Source organism: Ctenopharyngodon idella, chromosome 3, assembly GCF_019924925.1.
Source record: "Ctenopharyngodon idella isolate HZGC_01 chromosome 3, HZGC01, whole genome shotgun sequence".
NCBI classification, from domain to species: Eukaryota; Metazoa; Chordata; class Actinopteri; order Cypriniformes; family Xenocyprididae; genus Ctenopharyngodon; species Ctenopharyngodon idella.
The window spans coordinates 32,372,426-32,393,731 of NC_067222.1; the positions used below are offsets into that span (position 1 = coordinate 32,372,426).

General features: G+C 37.4%; 1 protein-coding gene across 1 annotated transcript in view; it reads left to right on the top strand.

The window, feature by feature from the left end:
• Nucleotides 1–2,694: 2,694 nt before the first annotated feature.
• cntnap1 (contactin associated protein 1) overlaps nt 2,695–21,306 on the top strand; it is a 29,297-nt gene continuing 10,685 nt past the window's right edge. Inside the window, exons 1-15 of the mRNA XM_051887457.1 lie at nt 2,695–3,060; nt 11,633–11,734; nt 12,420–12,613; nt 12,890–13,043; nt 13,816–14,019; nt 14,480–14,664; nt 15,255–15,407; nt 15,566–15,827; nt 15,985–16,134; nt 16,414–16,585; nt 17,229–17,335; nt 17,451–17,570; nt 17,666–17,869; nt 19,742–19,898; nt 21,066–21,193. Of these exons, the coding sequence (XP_051743417.1) occupies nt 2,997–3,060; nt 11,633–11,734; nt 12,420–12,613; nt 12,890–13,043; nt 13,816–14,019; nt 14,480–14,664; nt 15,255–15,407; nt 15,566–15,827; nt 15,985–16,134; nt 16,414–16,585; nt 17,229–17,335; nt 17,451–17,570; nt 17,666–17,869; nt 19,742–19,898; nt 21,066–21,193 (2,356 nt within the window). The 5' untranslated portion in view covers nt 2,695–2,996. The remainder of the gene's footprint in view (nt 3,061–11,632; nt 11,735–12,419; nt 12,614–12,889; nt 13,044–13,815; nt 14,020–14,479; nt 14,665–15,254; nt 15,408–15,565; nt 15,828–15,984; nt 16,135–16,413; nt 16,586–17,228; nt 17,336–17,450; nt 17,571–17,665; nt 17,870–19,741; nt 19,899–21,065; nt 21,194–21,306) is intronic.

The following is a 21,306-nucleotide window of genomic DNA, read 5'->3' on the forward strand; positions in this document are numbered from 1 at the left end:
GACCGAGTGTTGTGGGAGCTGAACAAGGCCGCTGGAGCGATTGCGCAACACCCGCCGCGAGCAGCTGAACTTTTATTATGCCACAGTCGCCGGCGCCGCTTCCGCTTTTCCGGTCATGAGTATGAGGTAACGCAGATCTGTTTATTATATTAGATACATTTGAGAGTGTTGAAAATGATGTTATAACGTTACTCTGTACGTTCGCTCGGTGGCTGCTGTGAGACACCTGTTGCACACTGCAGTAAGATAGATCGATTTTAGAGTACCATATTAAATGCTGGATGGCTTGTGTTGATAAATGGCATGCAATTAATTTTAAAACGTATTGTATGATGGAGAAAATTCTGTATCACTGTTACTAAAAATAAAGCAAGCTGCATCTGATTATGCTATGTTAGCTACTTCACAAAATTGTGTTTTTCTCTGAGGCATGGTAAAGCATGGTACTCGCAAAAAAATCAGGAAAATTTAATTTAAACAATAAGACTAAGCGTGTTGAGCTATATAACAACAATTAGTTTTCTGTCTATAAATGTAACCAAACAGTTGTTCCCTTGTCTATTAAAACATGTAATATATTAAAGCGTCTTTGGTGTTTCCATGGTTTATACAAAATAAAACCGAAAACCGAGGCTAAAGCGGGTATGACGCAATTGACAGGCGACTTCTCACATGTCCCGGAGCCCTGGTTAAAATTGCAATTTTCTCATGATTTACAAATTGTTGGAAACATTTGGGATATTGTAAGTACTCGAGTGAACAAAATAACACTGGCCTAGTGGTTTTTGGATATTTTACTGTAAAGTTCTTACATATTGCACCTTTAATGATATGCTAGTTTGTACAAGGTAGTTTGTGACGTCACAGACACCAGCAATTTCAAACCGCGGGTTTGAGACTGTCTTTTTTTCACTGTGGTTTTAAACAGAAAATACTCAGCAATGGTGTTGACTTATGAATTTGCACATGGTTTGTCTTAAAACACATTAAAAACACCACATAGACATATAAACAACATTAAAAACTTGATTTTCACCACAGGGGGTCTTTAAATCTGGTTCAGTGTTTGCTGTAGAGTATATCAGAGAGTATATGCAGTGAGCTATCAGAGTTCCTCTGAAAACCTCTACCTCCCCCAGCTCCACCTGCCTAGATCTTCTAAAGCATTTACTGTATTTGTCTATTCATAAAGCAGCAGCATACCTTACATGCTTACAGGAGCATGTCTCTGTATCTAGCAAGCCCATACTTGCTCTGCAGCAGCAGCAATAATCAACAGCAGCAGTGTAGCATATCTAATCCGCCAAGACCAAATATATTAACATTGCCATAGTCATTACCATGCTAAAAGATTTGTCATGATTTAAATGCTTTTCACCTTTCTTCTGCCCACCCATGACCAGATAACTGTAACTAATGTATTGTCACAAATCATGTTACTTGTACATTTTCCTCAAAGGTGGAGCAATTGTGGCTTGAATTGGGTTAATGAGGATAGTGATCTTTCTTAAATAAAAAAACATCTTAACCCATAGCACTGCAAATTTCTTCCCAGTGCATATTCATATTTATGAATGAGTATTGATTTGTGTAAGATGATTGTAAGAACAGGGAGGAACTTTGATAAAACTCCAATCTGATTTGATTAGAAACACTGCAAATCCCTCTCTGACCCTGTACATGCCCCTTCTCCCCCCTGCTCAGCTTCTGTCCTACAAACCCACTTCTTAATCCCAAAGCCTTTTTATATCACAGAATCATGGACAGAATGCCTTTTCCAACATAAATCCGGCTTTTCCACCCACCTTGTACAACCCCCACAAACCAATCTGATTGAATCCAGTTGGGTTTATTTTAGTAATGAGTTTGTGGTCTCTGGGTAAACCTGCACTGCAGGGAAGGGAGGCACCAGAAATGCAGACTTGTGAATATTAAAGTCATAATGTTAGATCTCTACATTGGTATAAGGGACAACTTGACTGAACTATTATATTTCTCACATGACACAAATAGATAAATTAAAACATTGCATGTTGCAGTACTTCATAGTGAGCGATGTCTGGATAGTGAACGAATTAATCAGATGGACCAGTTCTCAAATTAACAACTCACTTGCTAAATCCAGAATCTAATTATACTTTTACTGTTCTGAACTGACTGAATCCACAACAATCTCTTTCAGACATGTCCATCTCACAGTGATCATCAACTTAACAACTTAACCAGTTTATTCAACCGTCTTGACCTGATAACCAGTGAATAAGTTGATTTGAGCATTTGGAGTGAACCGAATATTTGGCTAATTGGGTAAAAAGTTATTTTTAATAAAAAATAAAAATTATATTTAAGCTTTAAATGATGCATCAAGTCTGCAACAAACTGAACTGGGCTACATGACAATAAAACATGCTTATTAATAAAACTAAATTAGGTTTTATTAATAAGTGAACAGCAATTCAATATATGCCTGCTCAACAACAGGATGTCAAGGACAACGTGAGCTCGTCACTGCGTAAAAGAATCATTTTAACCGGCTGTTCAAAAGAACCGATTCGCAGAAATGATTCGGATTTCCATCACTATGACGAACTGCATGAGTCTAAAACTTTTTTTTCTGTTCTCATCTTGCGCCCCCTCCCTCACTGCGAACCCGGACACTAAAGTCATGGCTTTCCACTGTCTACCCAATCCATACGACTCCACTCTCCCTCTATATGAAATAAAAGATAGTTTATGTATTCATTTCAACCAGATTGTCACAACTTTCCAAGTTTAAAGAATTTCGTTTAATGAAAGTATGCGCGCTCCCGCCGAAACGCAGCATCAGCACCGCTATCTCGCGCGCGCGCGCCTCTAGCGAGCGAATCTATCGCCATCCCGGCTGAGTGAGTTAAAGTTGGCCGAAAGGACGGCTAAACGATGCTGTACTGTTCGGTGACGAGGAGAGGATAACATTTGATTTACTCATCTAAAATCGACTCCGTCTTCCTTAGAGGATGGATATCAAAATTCTTGCCCCAAGCCTTTTACTCTTTCTCGCCTTTCAGCATTGCTCGTCACGTAAGTGAAACTGCATATGCAAGATGTAATGCAAATACAATGTTTCTTATCTGCCATATAGGTGACTGGTATTCTGTATCATAACAAGTGCATCAGTAAAGCTATGACATAATTATTTTGATCTCTAAATTGCGATATCTATAAGCTTGTATTGTTTTAAATAAGCGCGAAATTCTTAAATATTTTTGTTAATTTATATTTACAGTATTCAGTCTAGAGGGTTTGGGCTGAAAGTAAAGCGCTAATGTAGTCCTGAGTCCGGGCTCGCGACTCTGCCTGTGTCTATGGGCTCTTTCTGCATTGCAGTGCTTCCGCGCGCTCACTTGGGCAAGTTTCTGCATGGAAAGGTGCGTCTTGCGCAGGGGACACGCGGGAAGGACACACTCTCCTGCTGTTAAACAGAGACTGCTGAACGCATCTATTTGCGGATTTAGCCGTGTTTTTAGTATCTTACGGGTGAAAAGTTAAGATTGTCGGTGTATTTGAAATGGCGTGGTGAAAAATTCCTATTCCGTGAAGTTGCTTGTGGGAGCAGCCCTATGCGGAGACAGAGGGCGGGCGCATTAACTCACCGAACTCCCAAATTCAGATGACGTAGAACACTGCATGCGAATTCTCACATAAGGTTACCTTTAAGACAGTATTGCAATCTGCAAACCATCAAAATGATGCAAATTATATCGTAACGAAATCGATATTCTTATTCTATACAATTTAATAAATATCCACCAAGCGAGTGCTGCAAGAAAGCTAGTAATATTTGATTCTAAATCTTCTTAAAGTAATCTGATTGTGTGCCATGGTATTAAAATGATTTGGTTCTGACAATGTGCGTATAAGTCATTCTGTAATTCAAGGTACAACAATTTTGAACAGTTTTCTTCATATCTCAAATATTGTATGCACATTATGTTTTAGTTCATTTGAAATTGCACAGTTTTGAAGTGAGAAAATAATAAATAAGAAAATAATGAATACAAAATGTTACAGTCAACACTATAAATTTATAAATTGTAAATACTTCCAAAAATATATATGTATTTTTTAAATTGAGTTTAAAATGTTTTATTTTTTTCTTACATCTGCAAAAGTTCTGTTAACTAAAATATATTTAGGCCATGTCTGGATATTTCAATTTATATGAATAAGAGTGAGCTCTATTACTAAATCTGCTAATATTAATTAGTGATGGTTTTTCAAAACAGTCTTATGTTGAAACCATAATAGCACATTGTATCTTGAAACAATGAGGTTTTGTGAAATCCCAAAAGAGGGGGTTTTCTAGGCTTCCGCTTCACTACAAATTCTTTGACAACAAAGAAAGCTGATGTATGATGTGCTGTGTACAGAGGATAATCCAGAAAGCTCTCAGCAGAGAAATGAGACGGCATGAACACAGCACTCTTGCTGTAAGAATTCATTTGGCATAAATCTTTGGGAGGGATTGGAAACTGTCTGAACTGAAAATGGGTGCTCTGACGATACAGAAAAATGCCATTTTATTGAGATTTAAGATGCCTTGTCTGTCTGTTACAAATTAGATCCTGTTGAGGGAGGTGTGAAAGATTCAGAGAAGATGCTTGTGTGTATTTTTAGACTGTAGACAGACATGCTGTGGCGTCTTGGATTGGCTCAGTATTTTGAAGTCCTTTTTGAGCTTATCTTTTTGTTTCATTCAAAGACAGCCACCTACTGTGCTGCCAGTCCTATTCTGAATAATTTATACCAATGTGACCCTCTATTCTGCATTCGTCCATGCTAAAAATGCTAAACACAGTCTCTCCACCTGGATGATAATTCAAATCCTAACCAGCCCAAAGTGATTAATCCAAACCAGCAGTCTTAGTCTAGACCCATGTGTACCGCGGCCTCCTTACAGTGATGAAAGATAGCTCACATGATATGCTCTCAGTTCTCCTAGAGCAGAAGTGCTGTGTCAGCCTGCAGAGACTGGGGGAGTGCCTGTAATTCAACACATGTGTCAAGAGAGAGAGAGAGAGAGGTGGGGGGGGGGCGTGTTCAAGATGCTCCTTCATGTTTTCCCTTATCTGTGAGTGGAAAGCAACCAAGGGCTTTGGAAGCACTGGACGAAAAGTAAATGGTTGTGAAATTAGAGAGTTTAACATTTCATTTCAAAATTGGAAACACCACTTTGTGAGCACAGATTGAGTGAGAGAGAGCAAAAGGGTGATGTCTAAAGGCTAAAGTGGGAAACTGAGAATTTAATTTTGCACTCTTTGTTCTGTTCCAAAACCTAGTAGGTGCCCACAGAAGCAACATTTTAAAGGCATTATTGGTAAGATCCAAAATGGAGAATGTTCCAAAAGGTAGCCATCTTAAATTTTGATGCCTCATAAGATATCTTCATTGTGTGCACTATGTACTCAACCACTTTTTGTACACAGTTTATTAAAGGTTAAATTATTAAAAGGTTATTTTGTCATCCGGCATCTAAATCTGATAGCCCCTCACCTTTCAGTACAAAAGGAAAGCTGCAACAGTTAAGTGCCCAACATTTCACAAGGTTTTTTTTTTGTTTTTTTGCTTAACCCAAAATCAACTGTTACATATTTGAAGTACAAATTTCTAAGGCCCCTAATCAGCATCATCATAACTTGTACACAATCTACTACATGCCTTCGGTTGTCTGATTGATAGTTTATAATTTTTTTACCATGCAAAGGCCCTTTAGTATAAAATTTTAAAAAACGTCCCCTTTCAGGTCACGTCTTTTTTGCTGTGAAATCTTTAATGATTTTTATAAGTACATGTAATATTTCAAGATTAACACTTATTGGACTGCAGGTTTATTTAATTATCCATACATCTTTTTTTTCATGTTAAATTGTGAGCATCGAATATGATATATCAGGCGTTTAAGGAACGTTTATTTGTACATCTCTCAATCATCATTGTTGGATTGCATTATTTGCCCCTACAATAAAAAACTACAAAGCTTTGATCATAATACTAAGCACTTAAATATTATCTTACAAACTCATATTATTGTGAGATATACAGTGACAACTGATGTTTATATGCATTTTATGTTAGTCTGCTATAAAGATCTCATTGATGCTACCAGAATTTCATCCTTACTTTTTGGCCACTTCTTTTCAGTGTGAACACAGTGCTCACTTAGTTTATATATAAAATGGCATAGGATAGTGCAAGTACACAAATTGGGACACACCTCTTGTTTTAGCCAGATTATAAAGCAGAATAGTATGGAAGTGGAATATGATTTTTTTTCTTAGAATTGCAATATATAAACTCACAATTCTGAGAAAGAAAGTGGCTTTATAACTCTCAATTACGAGTTTATATCTTACAATTCTGAGAAAAGTCAATGTGAGAATGTGAGATGTAAACTTGCAATTGTGAGAAAAAGTCAGAACAGAGATAAAAAGTCAAAATTATTTTTTAATTTTTTTATTCCATGGTGTAAACAAGCTTCCATAGACAATCCCAGAATGCACATGAAGAATTTCAGTGAAAAAAAAAAAAAAAAAAATCCAAGATGGTATCACAAAGCAAGGGATGTAAATGTATATTTTATAAAATACTGGAAATGATCAATTAAAAATAGTTTAGTGTTCACACGATATTCATTTGTGCTGTGTTTTTATGCTTAATAAAGGATTATGCTGTTAGCTTAGCTACATGTTAACATCTAACACTATTAAATCAATTGAGACGAGTCTCCTGTGCTATTTCACAGTTGCTGCCAGTGTAGAGAATTCCGAATCTGTCACTTATTAAGTCCCATACCAGGATGCTGAAGACAGCTGCCTATGTGGGCTGTGGGAAGTAAGGCTGCTCATTGGTAGGTTTAGGAGGAGAGCTTTTATATTAGGTTTTGCACGGGTGCGTTTGCCAGTCTCTGCATACATCTTCATGACCCTTTCATTGCTTATTCCCATTGTCCCCTGCAGCTCTTCTGCACTGAGTGCTTTAATAACTGTAATGCTTCTCATGCAGGGCAGGCACTCCTCTCTGCTCTGCACAGCTGCTAGGGGAACAGAATAGCACAGGGTGGAAACCATTGATCTTAGAGCTGGTGAAGAGGGACAGACAATCTCTGCAGCTTATATTTTACAAAGATAGATGAGGCTGGGTCACATTCAATCGATTCATTTATCTGCCTAATGTGAATCAGAATATTGCACTGCAGCTGTTGCTTATGGGAGAAAATGGAAGTGAGGCTAATCTTAGACAAGAGTCTTCAACCCTTTTCAGGCCAAGGACCCTTTTTGGGCTTTAGTTGATCAAGAGACTGAGCATGGACCTCGTGTTACATGAATCTTTAAGCTTATGCTTATAGTACCATGTTCATGTATTTACATATGTTAATAAGATGCTTAATTAGCAAATTCATTTAAATACTCATTAATGATGTACAGATTCCTATAGATGTATATATATATAGGAATCTGTACATAAATACTCACTGGCCACTTTATAAGGTACATCCGTTCAACTGCACGTTAAAGTAAATATGTAATAGTCAATCACATGGCAGCAACTCAATCCATTTAGGCATGTAGACATGATCAAAATGATCTACTGAAGTTCAAACTGAGCATCAGAATGGGGAAGAAAGGTGACTTTGAACGTGGCATGGTTGTTTGTGCCAGATGGGCTGGTCTGAGTATTTCAGAAACTGCTAATCTACTGGGATTTTCATGCAACCATCTCTAGTGTTTACTGAGAATGGTCCGAAAAAGAAGAAAATATCCAGTGAGGGGCAGTTCTGTGGGTGAAAATGTCTTGTTGATGCCAGAGGTCAGAGGAGAATTGCCAGACTGGTTTGAGCTAATAGAAAGGCAACAGTAACTAAAATAACCACTTGTTACAACTAAGTATTCAGATGGTAGGGTCAGAATTTGGTGTAAACAGCATGAAAGCATGGATTCTGCCTTGTATCAATGGTTCAGGCTGCTGCTGGTGGTGTAATGGTGTCGGGAATATTTTCTTTGGGCCTCTTAGTACCAATTGAGCATCATTTAAACACCACAGCCAGTACTGTTGCTGACCACATCCATCCCTTTATGACCACAGTGTACCATCTTCTGATAGCTACTTCCAGCATGATAACACTCCATGTCACAAAGCTCAAATCATCTCAAACTGGTTTCTTGAATATGACAATGAGTTCACTATACTCAACTGGCCTCCACAGTCACCAGATCTCAATCCAATAGAGCTCCTTTGGGATGTGGTGGAATGGGAGATTCACATCATAGATGTGCAGCCGACATCTGCAGCAACTGTGTGATGCTGTCATGTCAATTTGAACCAAAATCTCTTAGGAATGTTCCTAGCACCTTTTTGAATCTACGTCATGAAGAATTAAGGAAGTTCTGAAGGCAAAAGGGGTCCAACCCGGTACTAGCGAGGTGTACCTAAACAAGTGGCTGGTGATCATAGTGTTGTTTTGTCAATGTCCAAATATCATACAAATTTTAATCTGTGGTAATCTTAAACTGATTCAACAGCATGAATGATTGTTTTCCCTTTACCAGCCACAAATCAAGGCCGCAAAGATACCCAGACATCTTACACACAAATACACACACAGGACATTGCCATCGGTGAATGTGTTTTCACCAAGTAGAACATGTTCCTGAATCAACATCCTTGTTGATCCTGGAACAACATTCAAATCAACCAATCAGAATTGAGGGATTTTTTCAGTTTATGTGAAGTTTAGGCTTACAACCAGGGTTAGGGGCTTCTACAATAGTTATCCATCATTTCCCTCTGATTTTAGTAATAATTTATGGGTAGAAATACATTTAGGGGTAGGGGTAGGGGTAGGGACTGTGTTTTTGGACAGGAATATTGTTCCAGGATCATCAGAAGATGTTGATCCAGGAACATGTCTTACTTGGCAAAATCACAATGACCTGTTTCCACCACAAGCCATTTCTTTCAGAAGACTTTCATAATGAAGATCATGGCTTGGTGAATCCGGCAAGTCAAAGGCTGAACGATGACTGAGCAGAGGACTGTGAATCAGATGGGAATTGAAATCACTTGAGAATGAACTAGATGACTCATGCAATGTTCTTTTACATTTCTTGCTTTTTCTCTCCATCTCTCTCTCTCTCTCTCTCTCTCTCCATCAGACGGTTTCTTTCTCCCCTCTGTTCCCTCACTGGCAGTGCAGTGGTCAGAATACTAATAACCTCTGCAGTGTTAAGCAGTCTGACTCCTGCAGTCTATTTGTGGTAGCTACAGGATATGATAAAATTTAATTGAGAAATACAATTAATGTTGAGAATTGAAAATTAATTAATGTTGAATTGAGAACATAACACAGTGGATATCTGTTGTTCTTAAAGAAAAATACTAATTATAAATACTAAAAAAAATAACTTACTCAATCATTAACCTTACCCCCAAAAGAAAACTCTACATTATAAGATTTTGGCCCGGTTTCATAGACAGGGCTTAGACTAAGCTAGGATTAAGCCTTTGTTCAATTAGTCGTTTAAGTAATGTTGGATTTATAAGATCTATGAAAGTTCTTGGAACATTTGTAAGGCAGTTGTTGTTGTCATTGTTGCAATGTAATTGTGATTTTTTTTAAATATATGTGTGATGCAATTTATAATATTGGATATTACATCTAACAATATCTACAAAAACTTATCTGCTTGCTTATGAAGCAAGGCATCATTTTGAGATATAAAGTAAAAATTCAGTGATTTTATATCACAATTAAGATGTCTGCTTTCTTAAACACATATAGGCCTCATAGGACCATAATCCTTCTTTGCGAACACTCTTCAAAAAACTCTTCACTCTTCATCTGCTAGAGAGCTTTTTATGGTATCACAACAATGTACAAAGTCATTTTCCAGATCCTTCACACTCTCTGTTCCAACTCCATTCTATCAATTTAGTCCTTCACTATCTTCAAAAAAAAAAAAAAAAAAAACTCCTGAAGGCATTTATCTCTCTGCTGTAGACAGTATCTTCATAATCATCTTTAATAAGGCACATTCAATATCTCTGAAATGAACCCCTTATTGTACTGTCTACAATTTGCTCATGCATTTCTATAGAAGCTTCTGATCAAACACAATACTTTGCACTGAATTTTCTCCTTATAAACTACAACACTCCTATATTTCCTTTGGATAAAATCATCTGGTACATGAATAATTGTAAATTTAGAGGAATTTTGAGTGGAGGATATATCACTTGTGTTGTTTGAAGACCAATTCTCTTGGTAGATTTTTCATCTTTATAGCTTGTCACCAGTTTCTTTTCATTTCCTCTCCTCTTACTCTTGTTGGTTTGTGTGTCGGCTGTAGTTAGAGAGGTGAGGAGGATGTGATGCCATTTGGGCAGATGGCTTTATTAGAGCTCTGTTGAGAGGGTGAGATTGAGGTGGGTTTATCTGACTCTGCCATTTAGATTAGGCTGAAATGTTGCCAGGTCTAATTGAAGCAGGGATTTGCGTAACAGAGGTACTGATGAAATGCCATGGCAAGACTTGCTAAATGGGCCTGATTTATATTGTGTCCCATCTATCCACTATGACACACACACATTATTGTATATAATACAACTGTAACGCTCATTTCACACATGATCCGTTCATATACTCATTGTGCAAATGAGACTCTAACAACATTAACACACAAAGTGGGCCTGTAGAGCCTGGTTTTGTTTGATAAAGTATAAGATCTGAACATACTGTAATTTTCTCTGACAGATGTATATGTTTTGTTGTTTGCCTTTTTTGTTGATTCCTTTTTTAGCACAGTGTCAAATGTTATTGTTGTTCATTCGGCCTAGTAATAATCTAATCTAGAACAGCCACAGCAGTCCTTTATGTTGACTAATGGAAGTTCCAGTAAATAATATTTTCACTTTGGAAAAATGGATATTTAAAACCACAGATACTTAGTTCTCATAATGGGTTTTATTGCATTTGTGGTGATTCTAGATTAACTGAACTGGATGGACTGAATACTTTATGTATCTTATACTAGTTAAAGGTAAACTTTTTTTTTTCTTTTCAAAATTTAAAAAATTTATACAATGAGCGAGAACATTATGAATCCATCTTCCAAACCATGTTTTTGTCTTATCCTGAATCACTACAGTACGCCTATAATAAGTGTTTATATTTGGAATATTATAGACAGGGCGGGACGGCAGACGCTGCGGAGTAGCCCAGTCATATACATAAACAGAGAGAAGTAGCTACACTAGTGTACCTTTAAAGGACAATTTATTTTTATATTTATATCATTTAATTTTAAAAGCTGCAATTTTAATTGGGAATATTATACATAATAACAGTAATTACAAGTATTTATTTCAGGTAATTTATGTACATAGCTTTTCCCATTAGTCGACAGTTTCATTGTGTTATCCTGTTTGTAATAAACTGCAAAATAAATCTTGTGTCAAAAGTAAAAAAAAAAAATAAATAAAAAAACGTCATCTTGCTTTTATGATAATGCATTCATAATGCATTCATAATACTTTTATGAAATGCTTTTGTCATTAAATATTCTCTGTAATTCTCTTTTTCTTTATCTCTGTTCAGGGCCATGCTTAGATCCGCTGATTTCTCCTCTCTATGCGTCCTCTTTCCATGCTTCTTCCAGATATAACTTTTTTTACTCCGCACACTTTGCCAAACTGTATGGTAAGTGAAAGTCAAGAGGTATGTGTTGCACTTTGCATTTTGAATAGGTCTGGCTGAGAATAGTGATGAGAAAGAATATTATCCTCCTATTCCCATCTTTGATTTAGCCGATACATATGCCCCTTTTGAAACAAAAAGCTTTGGTTTTTTGTGAACAAAAATGGATGTAACTACTATGTGACATCATTGAGCCACGAATAAAAAAAGTCAATAATAATATGAGAAATAATATGTAAATGTCACAAGATCACTTTGTTCCATTGAAACGAAATTTAATGCTGCACTTTTTAAAGATCCAGTATTGTGTATATTGTCCTCTAGTGTTAAATTATCAAAATGTTATTATTTTATTTTGTTTTGTTTACCTTGATGGAGAGAAAATATTAATAATTTTAATAATAGTAATAATAATAATAATAATTGTAAGACTTTATTTGAAGTGAAAAAACACAGAAGGCATATTCTTTCAAAAAATATTACAAATCTTTCAAGAATTTCTCTCTCTCTTAAAAAAAAAAGAAAAGTAGATTACTTGGATTTTTATGACAATATCTGTCATTTTACATATGACCAAAATATGTAGGACTACTGACTAGCCCATGACAAGAAATCTGAAGCACCAAATGTCTACATGCATGTATTTTATCAGCTGAATTTTCAAATGTGTGTGTGTGTGATGATGAAGGGAGCAGCGGCTGGTCTCCTTCCCCTCGGGACAGGCAGCCATGGATGCAGATTGACTTGGGGAGGAAGTATCGTATCATGGCCATTGCTACTCAGGGTACCTTCAACTCTTATGACTGGATCACCAAATACATGCTGCTGTACGGGGATCGATTCGACACGTGGACTCCATATGTCATGAAAGGAGGAAACATGGTAAAAATTATCTATGGTTTATTAGTGTTTGAAATGCCCACCAAAAAGTATAATATGTGCTGAACAAGTCCTTATGTTAGGTTTAAAGCAGTGGTTCAGGACAGGCGTTTTTATCTTATATTGTATTATTTGACCTTGAACATCAGAATTTAGAATTCAACCTTTTATAAATACATTTTTGATGTGGGATTAGTTGTAGGGGAGAGAAGTTGTTGATTTGTTAAATGGTGTGTAACATTCGTAGAGCCTTTAATATCAGATTTTTGTGTCTCTCAGACGTTGCCTGGCAACTGGAATTACTACCAGGTGAAGAGGAACGTCTTTCATTATGCGTTCACTGCCAAACATCTGCGCATCTATCCCATGGGCTGGAATACTGAGAACGGAGGCAAAATTGGCCTGCGCGTAGAGCTCTACGGCTGTCCTTACGGTAACCGGCACATGTCTGGACTGAGGCACTTGTTTGTGTTTTATCAGCTGCCAAGAACTTTAGCATATCATGATACGGAAAATCTCCTCAGTGCCTTGTAATGTGAACCGGTTCTTTGAGTTGCACAGCAGAAATTCATTTTTTAATCAGTATTTTGGTCTTGTTTTCCAGTAAATATATCTCAACACCCTACATGTACTTGAGAAGGAAAATGGCATGCGATAAGTTGTTTTCAGAAAAAGATAAAAAAAAAAAATGTGAGGTTAATGTTTACAAGGAACATTTTTCCTCTGAATGAAGTTATTTTTTCATACTGCAAGACTTAATATATAATTTTTCTTCTCAAGTACTTATCTTGTTTCAAGGATTTTTAAATATTAATACTGAAAATCAAGAGAAAAATACTGTGTATGAAATGTATTTTTGCAGTTTGCCATCATTTAAATGTTAACACATTGCAAAAAATACCAATACTTTTTTCAGATATAACATCAAGCGCACACACACATACTGCCTGTAAAACGTATGTGTAAATTCTATAACTATGAACACTGTAATGTGCTGATTTGTGCAAGAAAAGAAGCAATGTGTACCTCCTGATGATCCGGGCATCAATGTAGGCCAAGGTCCACTTCTTCTGTTTGCGTGGCTCCAAAGAAAACAGCCAGACACAGTGGCTTGTATATTTTGTGTTTGGTTTCTAGCATAAATAGAATTTTGTAATACAGTTTTTAACAACCCTCTCCATACTCTTGACCTTTGACATTAACAGATTCATATGTGATGCAGTTTGAGGGGGATGACATGGTGGCATACTCATTCCCACAAGGCAGGATGAGGACACTTCAGGACCACTACGCTTTGAATTTTAAGACCTTGGAGAAGGATGGTATTCTCCTGCACAGTGAGGGTCTGCAGGGAGACTCTGCCACTCTGGAACTAAAGACTGGACGCCTCTACTTACACATCAGCCTGGGTAATGATGATAAGATCGATCGATCGATCGATCGATCTATCTATCTATCTATCTATCTATCTATCTATCTATCTATCTACCTTTCTAACATTCTATCTAACATTCTATTGTTCTATCTATCGATCTATCTATCTGTCTGTCTGTCTGTCTATCGTTCTATCTAACATTCTATCTAACATTCTATCGTTCTATCGTTCTATCTATCTATCTATCTATCTATCTATCGTTCTATCGTTCTAACATTCTAAAATTCTATCTAACATTCTATCTATCTATCTATTGTTCCATCGTTCCATATATTGTTCCATCTATCTATCATTCTATCGTTCTATATATTGTTATATCTATACCGTTCTATCGTTCTGTCATTCTAACATTCTATTTATTGTTGTTTCTATCATTCTATCTGTCTAACATTCTATTTATAATCATGAGGACATGTATTCATGATCTATTTAAGGGAGCAGCACAGTCCATAACACCAATGGGATGACCACAATGATGCTGGGAAACCTGCTGGACACACAGCATTGGCACTACGTCACCATCAAGCGTTACGGGCGAGAGGTTAACTTTACCCTGGATGGACAGACTGAGACTGCTGTCCTTAACGGAGAGTTCAAGTACCTTGATCTGGACAAACAGGTGACATGTTGGATCAAACGCATGAACTATAAATGCACACTGTATCACTCTTCACTGATTAATAATCAGTGACTCTGTTAAAAGTGAAGAGTGTAATTTCTGTGCCATTAGTATCACCAAATGGAGGAAAATAAGTTGTTTTATTAACAAAGTTGGGAAGGAACACGTTCAAAGGATCTATCCAATCAGCATGAGAGGAGGCCTATATATATATATATATATATATATATATATATATATATACGCAGTCGACTCACCTATGTTCCTCGACAGTTTTCAGCATCTCTCCTCCACCCAGACTCCTCACTCTCGGCGGGTTCCTATCACAGCCGGGGGGAGTACTCTGGGTTCGGGCCAAATACAGAGCTCGGAGCCCTCTCTTCGGACAGCACGCCAAATACGCATACTTTTACTCTATCTGATTATTTGTAAGTGTGAACTCGTGAATCACTGTTAAGTAATTAAGCAGGCATCACAAACACTACTCCTGTCTGCCATTGGTCAGACAATCAGATAGTCCCGCCCCAAACCCATGGCATTGGTGAATGTTTCCTGCATCGTGATCATAACAATTATCCATTTCTCTTTAGATTTATGTTGGCGGTGTGATTGAGAAAGACACGCCCCACCTGCCTGGTAAGGTTAACTTCCGTGGCTGCATGGAGAATGTCTTTATCAATGGAATCAATATCATCTACAAGACACAGTACCAGGAGCCTGAAATTCGACTAGCTCCTAAAAAGGTATGTAGAGTTTTCCTAAACTCACACAACCTAAAGCAAGAGTGTAATGTTGGATGAACTTATAATCACATATGATATCACATTTGGATGTCCATTGTATTGCAAAATATTTGAGATATTATTTGCATATTTCCATATTCTCATCTGTCCTTTTTCAGAAAAAGATGCATTATACCTGCCGTGACCTCCTCTGGAAGCCCATGACCTTTGCAGGGCCCAACAACTACCTGCAGCTGCCTGGGTTCTTCCGGAAGAACCGTCTAGCGGTAAAATTTAAGTTCCGCTCATGGGACTACACAGGGTTACTGATGTTCACCAGGTTTGCAGATGATTTGGGCTCTCTGGAGCTTGGCCTCAGTGAAGGACAGGTGAACATCACTCTCATGCAGCCTGGAAACAAGAGATTACGCTTTGCTGCAGGTACAGTATGATTGAGGATTGTGTGACATTTTGAACTCTGTTTCTGTAAGAGCAGACTGAATGGAACATCTATAGACCAAGAATTTAGCAGGACCAAAACTGGTCCGGTCTAAGATTACATACAGTAAATATTTTACTTTTTTTTTCCATGTTTAAGGGTACCGTCTCAATGACGGCTTCTGGCACACGGTAGACCTGACCGCCAAAGACAACTTACTAACTATCACTATAGATGAAGATGAGAGCTCACCACTAAAGATCACCAACCCCTTTATGGTTCGTACAGGAGACCGCTACTTCTTTGGGGGTAAGTAACAGATCACAGAATATAAGGAGGATTAGACTGTTATAATTAAGTGCCTCATGACTAAAACCGAGTGCCACTCTTCTCTAAAACAGCCTCAAAAATGTCTGTAAATCAATGTTAACGTAAACAAGAATGCTTTAAAATAATATGCATATTACATATACATAAATATGCACATCTAATGCTGCCTTAATGTTTAAAATATATGCTAAATGAGAATGTGTTTAGTGCCTTATAGTTGCATAGAAGATAATTAGATGAATATTTCATATTTTGCAGGTTGTCCTAAGACCAATAACACGGCTCGCTGTGTGACCAAGCTGTCTCGCTTCCATGGCTGCATGCAGCAGATCTTTATAGATGATGAGCCGGTTGATATAGATGTCATGCTGCAGAGAAAATGGGGCAGATACGCCGAAATCCTGCTGGGCACCTGCGGAATCACTGATAGGTGTGTGTGTGAGAGAGAGGGTGGGGGGGGGGAGTGTGTGTGTATGTGTGTGTATGTGTACAACTCGAGTTTGTGTGTGGGGGTTTTGCCAACACTGAAGGACCAAATGTCCTCACAATGATAGTACCCAAGCAAACAGCCCTCATCAGGAAAAGTGCTTAATAAACTCAAAATTATGTCTTAATGAAAATGAAAATGTGGAAGGAGATAAAACATATGAGCTCAGCTCTATAAAAACAATAGATATAAAACTTTACATGTGTGTGTTTGATACACTTTTAGTGTTCATTTCTTACCTCAAAGTCTAATGTCATAGTCTGTAATGGCATTTAGGATGAACAAAAAAAAATTAAAAAATGCACTGCAGTATTTTTGTCTTGTTTTCCAGTAAAAATATCTCAACTTCTTTTAGCAAAATGACTTTAGATGTTAAGTCTTGTTTTCTGAAAAAAACTTTTGCAGTGTGTCTGTTACTGTAAAAAATTTAATTATCAATAATATAACATGAATATATAATCATAAATGGTCATAAAGGACACACAAAGCCTCGCAAAGGAGAGAAACAAAATGCCCAATGTAATATTTTGAGACGTCCATTTTTAGTGCACTATAAGTGTCAGCCTTTTCTTTTTTTTCTTTTCAGGTGCACTCCAAACCCATGTGAACATGAAGGCAGGTGTATTCAGTCCTGGAATGACTTCTTGTGTGTGTGTAACAACACAGGCTACAAGGGGGAGGTTTGTCATAACTGTGAGTGTCCTTAGCTGAGGAGATTCCTCTATATTGACTTTTTGTTGGTGAAATATGAAAATCACTCTTTTTTTAAGTCTCTCTCTGTCTTTGTCTCTCTCTCCATCCGTCCCAGCTGTCTACAGGGAGTCATGTGAGGCCTACAGACTGAATGGGAAGTACTGGTCAGGAAACTACACTATAGATCCAGATCTGAGCGGACCACTGAAGCCTTTCACAGTCTACTGCAATATGTGTATGTATGAAGTAGAAGAGATTGACATGTTGAAAGCAATTTTGAAGGATTTTACATGATTTTGTTGAGTTAAGATTGATCACATCACATTTTAGTGCAAAAATCATGGACTGTCATCGAGCACAACCGCATGAAAAGCACCAAGGTGAGCGGCTCCACTGTGGATCGACCTTATATTGGGGACATCCAGTATGTAAACGCATCCTGGGATGAAGTCACTGCCCTAGCAAACACCTCCTTATACTGCGAACAGTGGATTGAGTTCTCATGCTACAAGTCACGCCTCCTCAATACTCCACGTAAGTTTTCACAATGATGTATGTTGGATATCCTTGGTCATTTAGTGCATGAATGAAGTTAAAGGGATAGTTCACCCAAAAATGATGATTTTGTCCTCTGTTATTCCAAGTTTGTATGATTTTCATCCGTGCAACTCAGAATGTGAATTTTTGAAGACATGAAGCAATTAACAATGACCGACTGATTCATGAACAAATCACACTTTTGAGTTAAATTTTTTTCAATTTGTTGATTAAATCTGCAGTCCGTAACTTTTTTGGTTAAAAATGATCCAAAATCAATTTTTGAGCAAGTACATTACCAGCCAGTGTTCAAAACTATCTCCTTACCGTAGCCCGAGTCACAACGGTAAGCTTGTAATAATGTTTTATGATAAAATGGGTTCTGGTGGGTTTCCGCTGGAAATTCAAGCATGGAGCCGTTCGTCTTTGCGTCATTACATCACGTCTGTAAACAGAAAGAAGGAGTCCCAGCTAGTAGGCTATATGTGAGGATGCTGCTGGTAGTGGATCATTTATAGCGTTTTCTCACAGCAGCTGGAATAATTAAACTTATCATTTTGATGGCGGATTGTAATCCAGAAAGGTTCAAATGACAATCATCAGTGACAACTGGAGATTCACCCGTAGACAAAAAGCAAAAGACTTCGGACTGTGGAGTGGCTACAGAAATTAAAATCTACAGGTAACACCAATACACACTAATACACACTTTGAGAACAAAGTATAACAGTAATAATAATTTGCACGGTTTGACGTAATATGAGCTAAGCTAACATTAGATTTAATCAGCGTTGGCAGCGCAATTATTGTAGGCCTAATGCTTTTAGGTTGATTTTTTTCTCAGTTGGTCAGAACAAAACTGGAACTTACTTGTTCAGATGACATTTTCCTGTGAAAATTCTTATTTTGGTCATACTTCCAGGACAAAGAATCTGTGATTCTGAATTACAGTATCCACACTGGTGTGGTGACTGACAGCAAAGATGATAATTCTGCAAATAACTGCAATTGCAGGTTTCAAACAGAGATGGCGACAAAGAGGTAAAACTTACAGACTGCAGCTTAAGTTCACAAAACTGGTCTGAATGATTTGTTCTCCATTCAAACTGATCCGGTTGTGGAGGTCAACTCACTGGTTCAAAGATCTAGTCAAAGCTATCACAATAGAAACTGTAGTAAAGTATTTGCGTTAGTAATGACATGCTTTAAGAAGACTGGGAATAAAATACTTTTGTTATCCCTTACGATGTATTTTTGCTGTTGTTGTTTCTTGTTGTTGGTGCTTGACATCCCCAATTCTCATTCACTTTCATTTTATTAAAACTTAGAAAGGTGTTCTTCAAAAATTCACAGAAGAAAGAAAGTCATACAGGTATGGGATTTTAATTTGGGGGTGAACTAGCCCTTTAAATAATTGAACATATTTGAATGTTCTGTTACTGTGTAGTATATATCTGCAGCCATCACTGTGTAGCTGAACTGTATAACATAGTAGAAGAAAAAAATCTTGTGTAAAGGAACCACAGCTCTGAGTTTTTAGATGGCTGTTCAAGTATTGATCTGAGTTGGGATTTAGTGCAAAAACACTAAAAGAGTCTGACTAGTCTGACTCAGCTGAACTGTCTGGAGCTTGAGCATAATTAGTGTCACTGACCTTCTCAGCATTTTTCTCTGCTGAGTAACACTTATAGGAATCTGCTTAGTCGCTCTTTACCATTGAGTATTTTATGTTTGCAAAACTATATTCAGGCCCAGTCATCATGGTCCCCCTGCTCTGTGGACCCCAGTAAGACTGGCTCATCTACACTACCAGTGGTTTGCCATTGCTCCATTTAGTTTTTCTTTGATTACATTTATTATTATTAACAGATGGAAGACCATACACTTACTGGATTGGTCGGCATAATGAGAGTCATGAATACTGGGGAGGAGCTTTCCCTGAAAGTGGAAAATGTGGATGTGCTGTCAATCAAACTTGCACTGACTCCAAGTACTGGTGCAACTGTGATGCCGACTACCGCCAATGGTGAGACTGAGATGAGAAAAAATGACTTTAAAGATACCTTTTAAAATAACTTTTAAAATTTGTCTATATGGTTGTGTTTAATATTATTAAAGAAAGAAAAATACACAAGTAAATACAAAGCAAATGGCAGACACTTAAAGGGTTAGTTCACCCAAAAATGAAAATTCTGTCATTTATTACTCACGCTCATGCCGTTCCAGACCCGTAAGACCTTCGTTAATCTTCGGAATGCAAATTGAGATATTTTTGTTTAAATCCGATGGCTCCGTGAGGCCTACATAGGGAGCAATGACATTTCCTCTCTCAAGATCCATAAAGGTACTAAAAACATATTTAAATCAGTTCATGTGAGTACAGTGGTTAAATATTAATATTATAAAGCGACAAGAATATTTTTGGTGCGCCAAAAAAAACAAAATAACGACTTATATAGTGATGGCCGATTTCAAAACACTGCTTCATGAAGCTTCGGAGCGTTATGAATCAGCGTGTCGAATCAGCAGTTCGGAGCGCCAAAGTCACGTGATTTCAGCAGTTTGGCGGTTTGACACGCGATCCGAATCATGATTCGACACGCTGATTCATTATGCTCCGAACCTTCCTGAAGCAGTGTTTTGAAATCGGCCATCACTAAATAAGTCGTTATTTTGTTCTTTCTGGCACACCAAAAGTATTCTCGTCACTTTATAATATTAATATTGAACCACTGTACTCACATGAACTGATTTAAATATGTTTTTAGTACATTAATGGATCTTGAGAGAGGAAATGTCATTGCTCCCTATGTAGGCCTCCCTGAGCCATCGGATTTAAACAAAAATATCTTGAATTTGTGTTCCGAAGATCAACGAAGATCTTACGGGTGTAAAACGGCACGAGGGTGAGTAATTAATGACAGAATTTTCATTTTTGGGTGAACTAACCCTTTAAATATTAACTCCAGACAAAAACTGTGTATATACACTGCTGTTCAAAAGTTTGGGGTCAGATTTGTTTAAAAGAAAGAATTAACACTTTTATTCAGCAATAATGCATTGATCAAGACAGAAAAGGCATTTATAATGTTAAAAAAAGACTTCTACACTATAACTACAAGCTAAACATTCGTTGATAATTTTAAAGGCTAGTTTCACTCTTTCTTCACACCTCACTCCTTACACTTACTAGGCACTCAGATAAAGGCTACCTGTCGTTCCGAGACCATCTGCCTGTCAGGAGGATTGTCATAGGGGACACTAACCGCACCGGTTCAGAAGCTCGCTACAGTGTTGGGGCGCTGTACTGCCATGGAGACAGTGAGTAATGAACATTACAAAGATACAGTTGATGAAAGTTTTTTCTTATATAATAAGAATATCCTTCCTGACGTGTACAACATGTTCTCCAACCAATACGCCTATATAGGTCA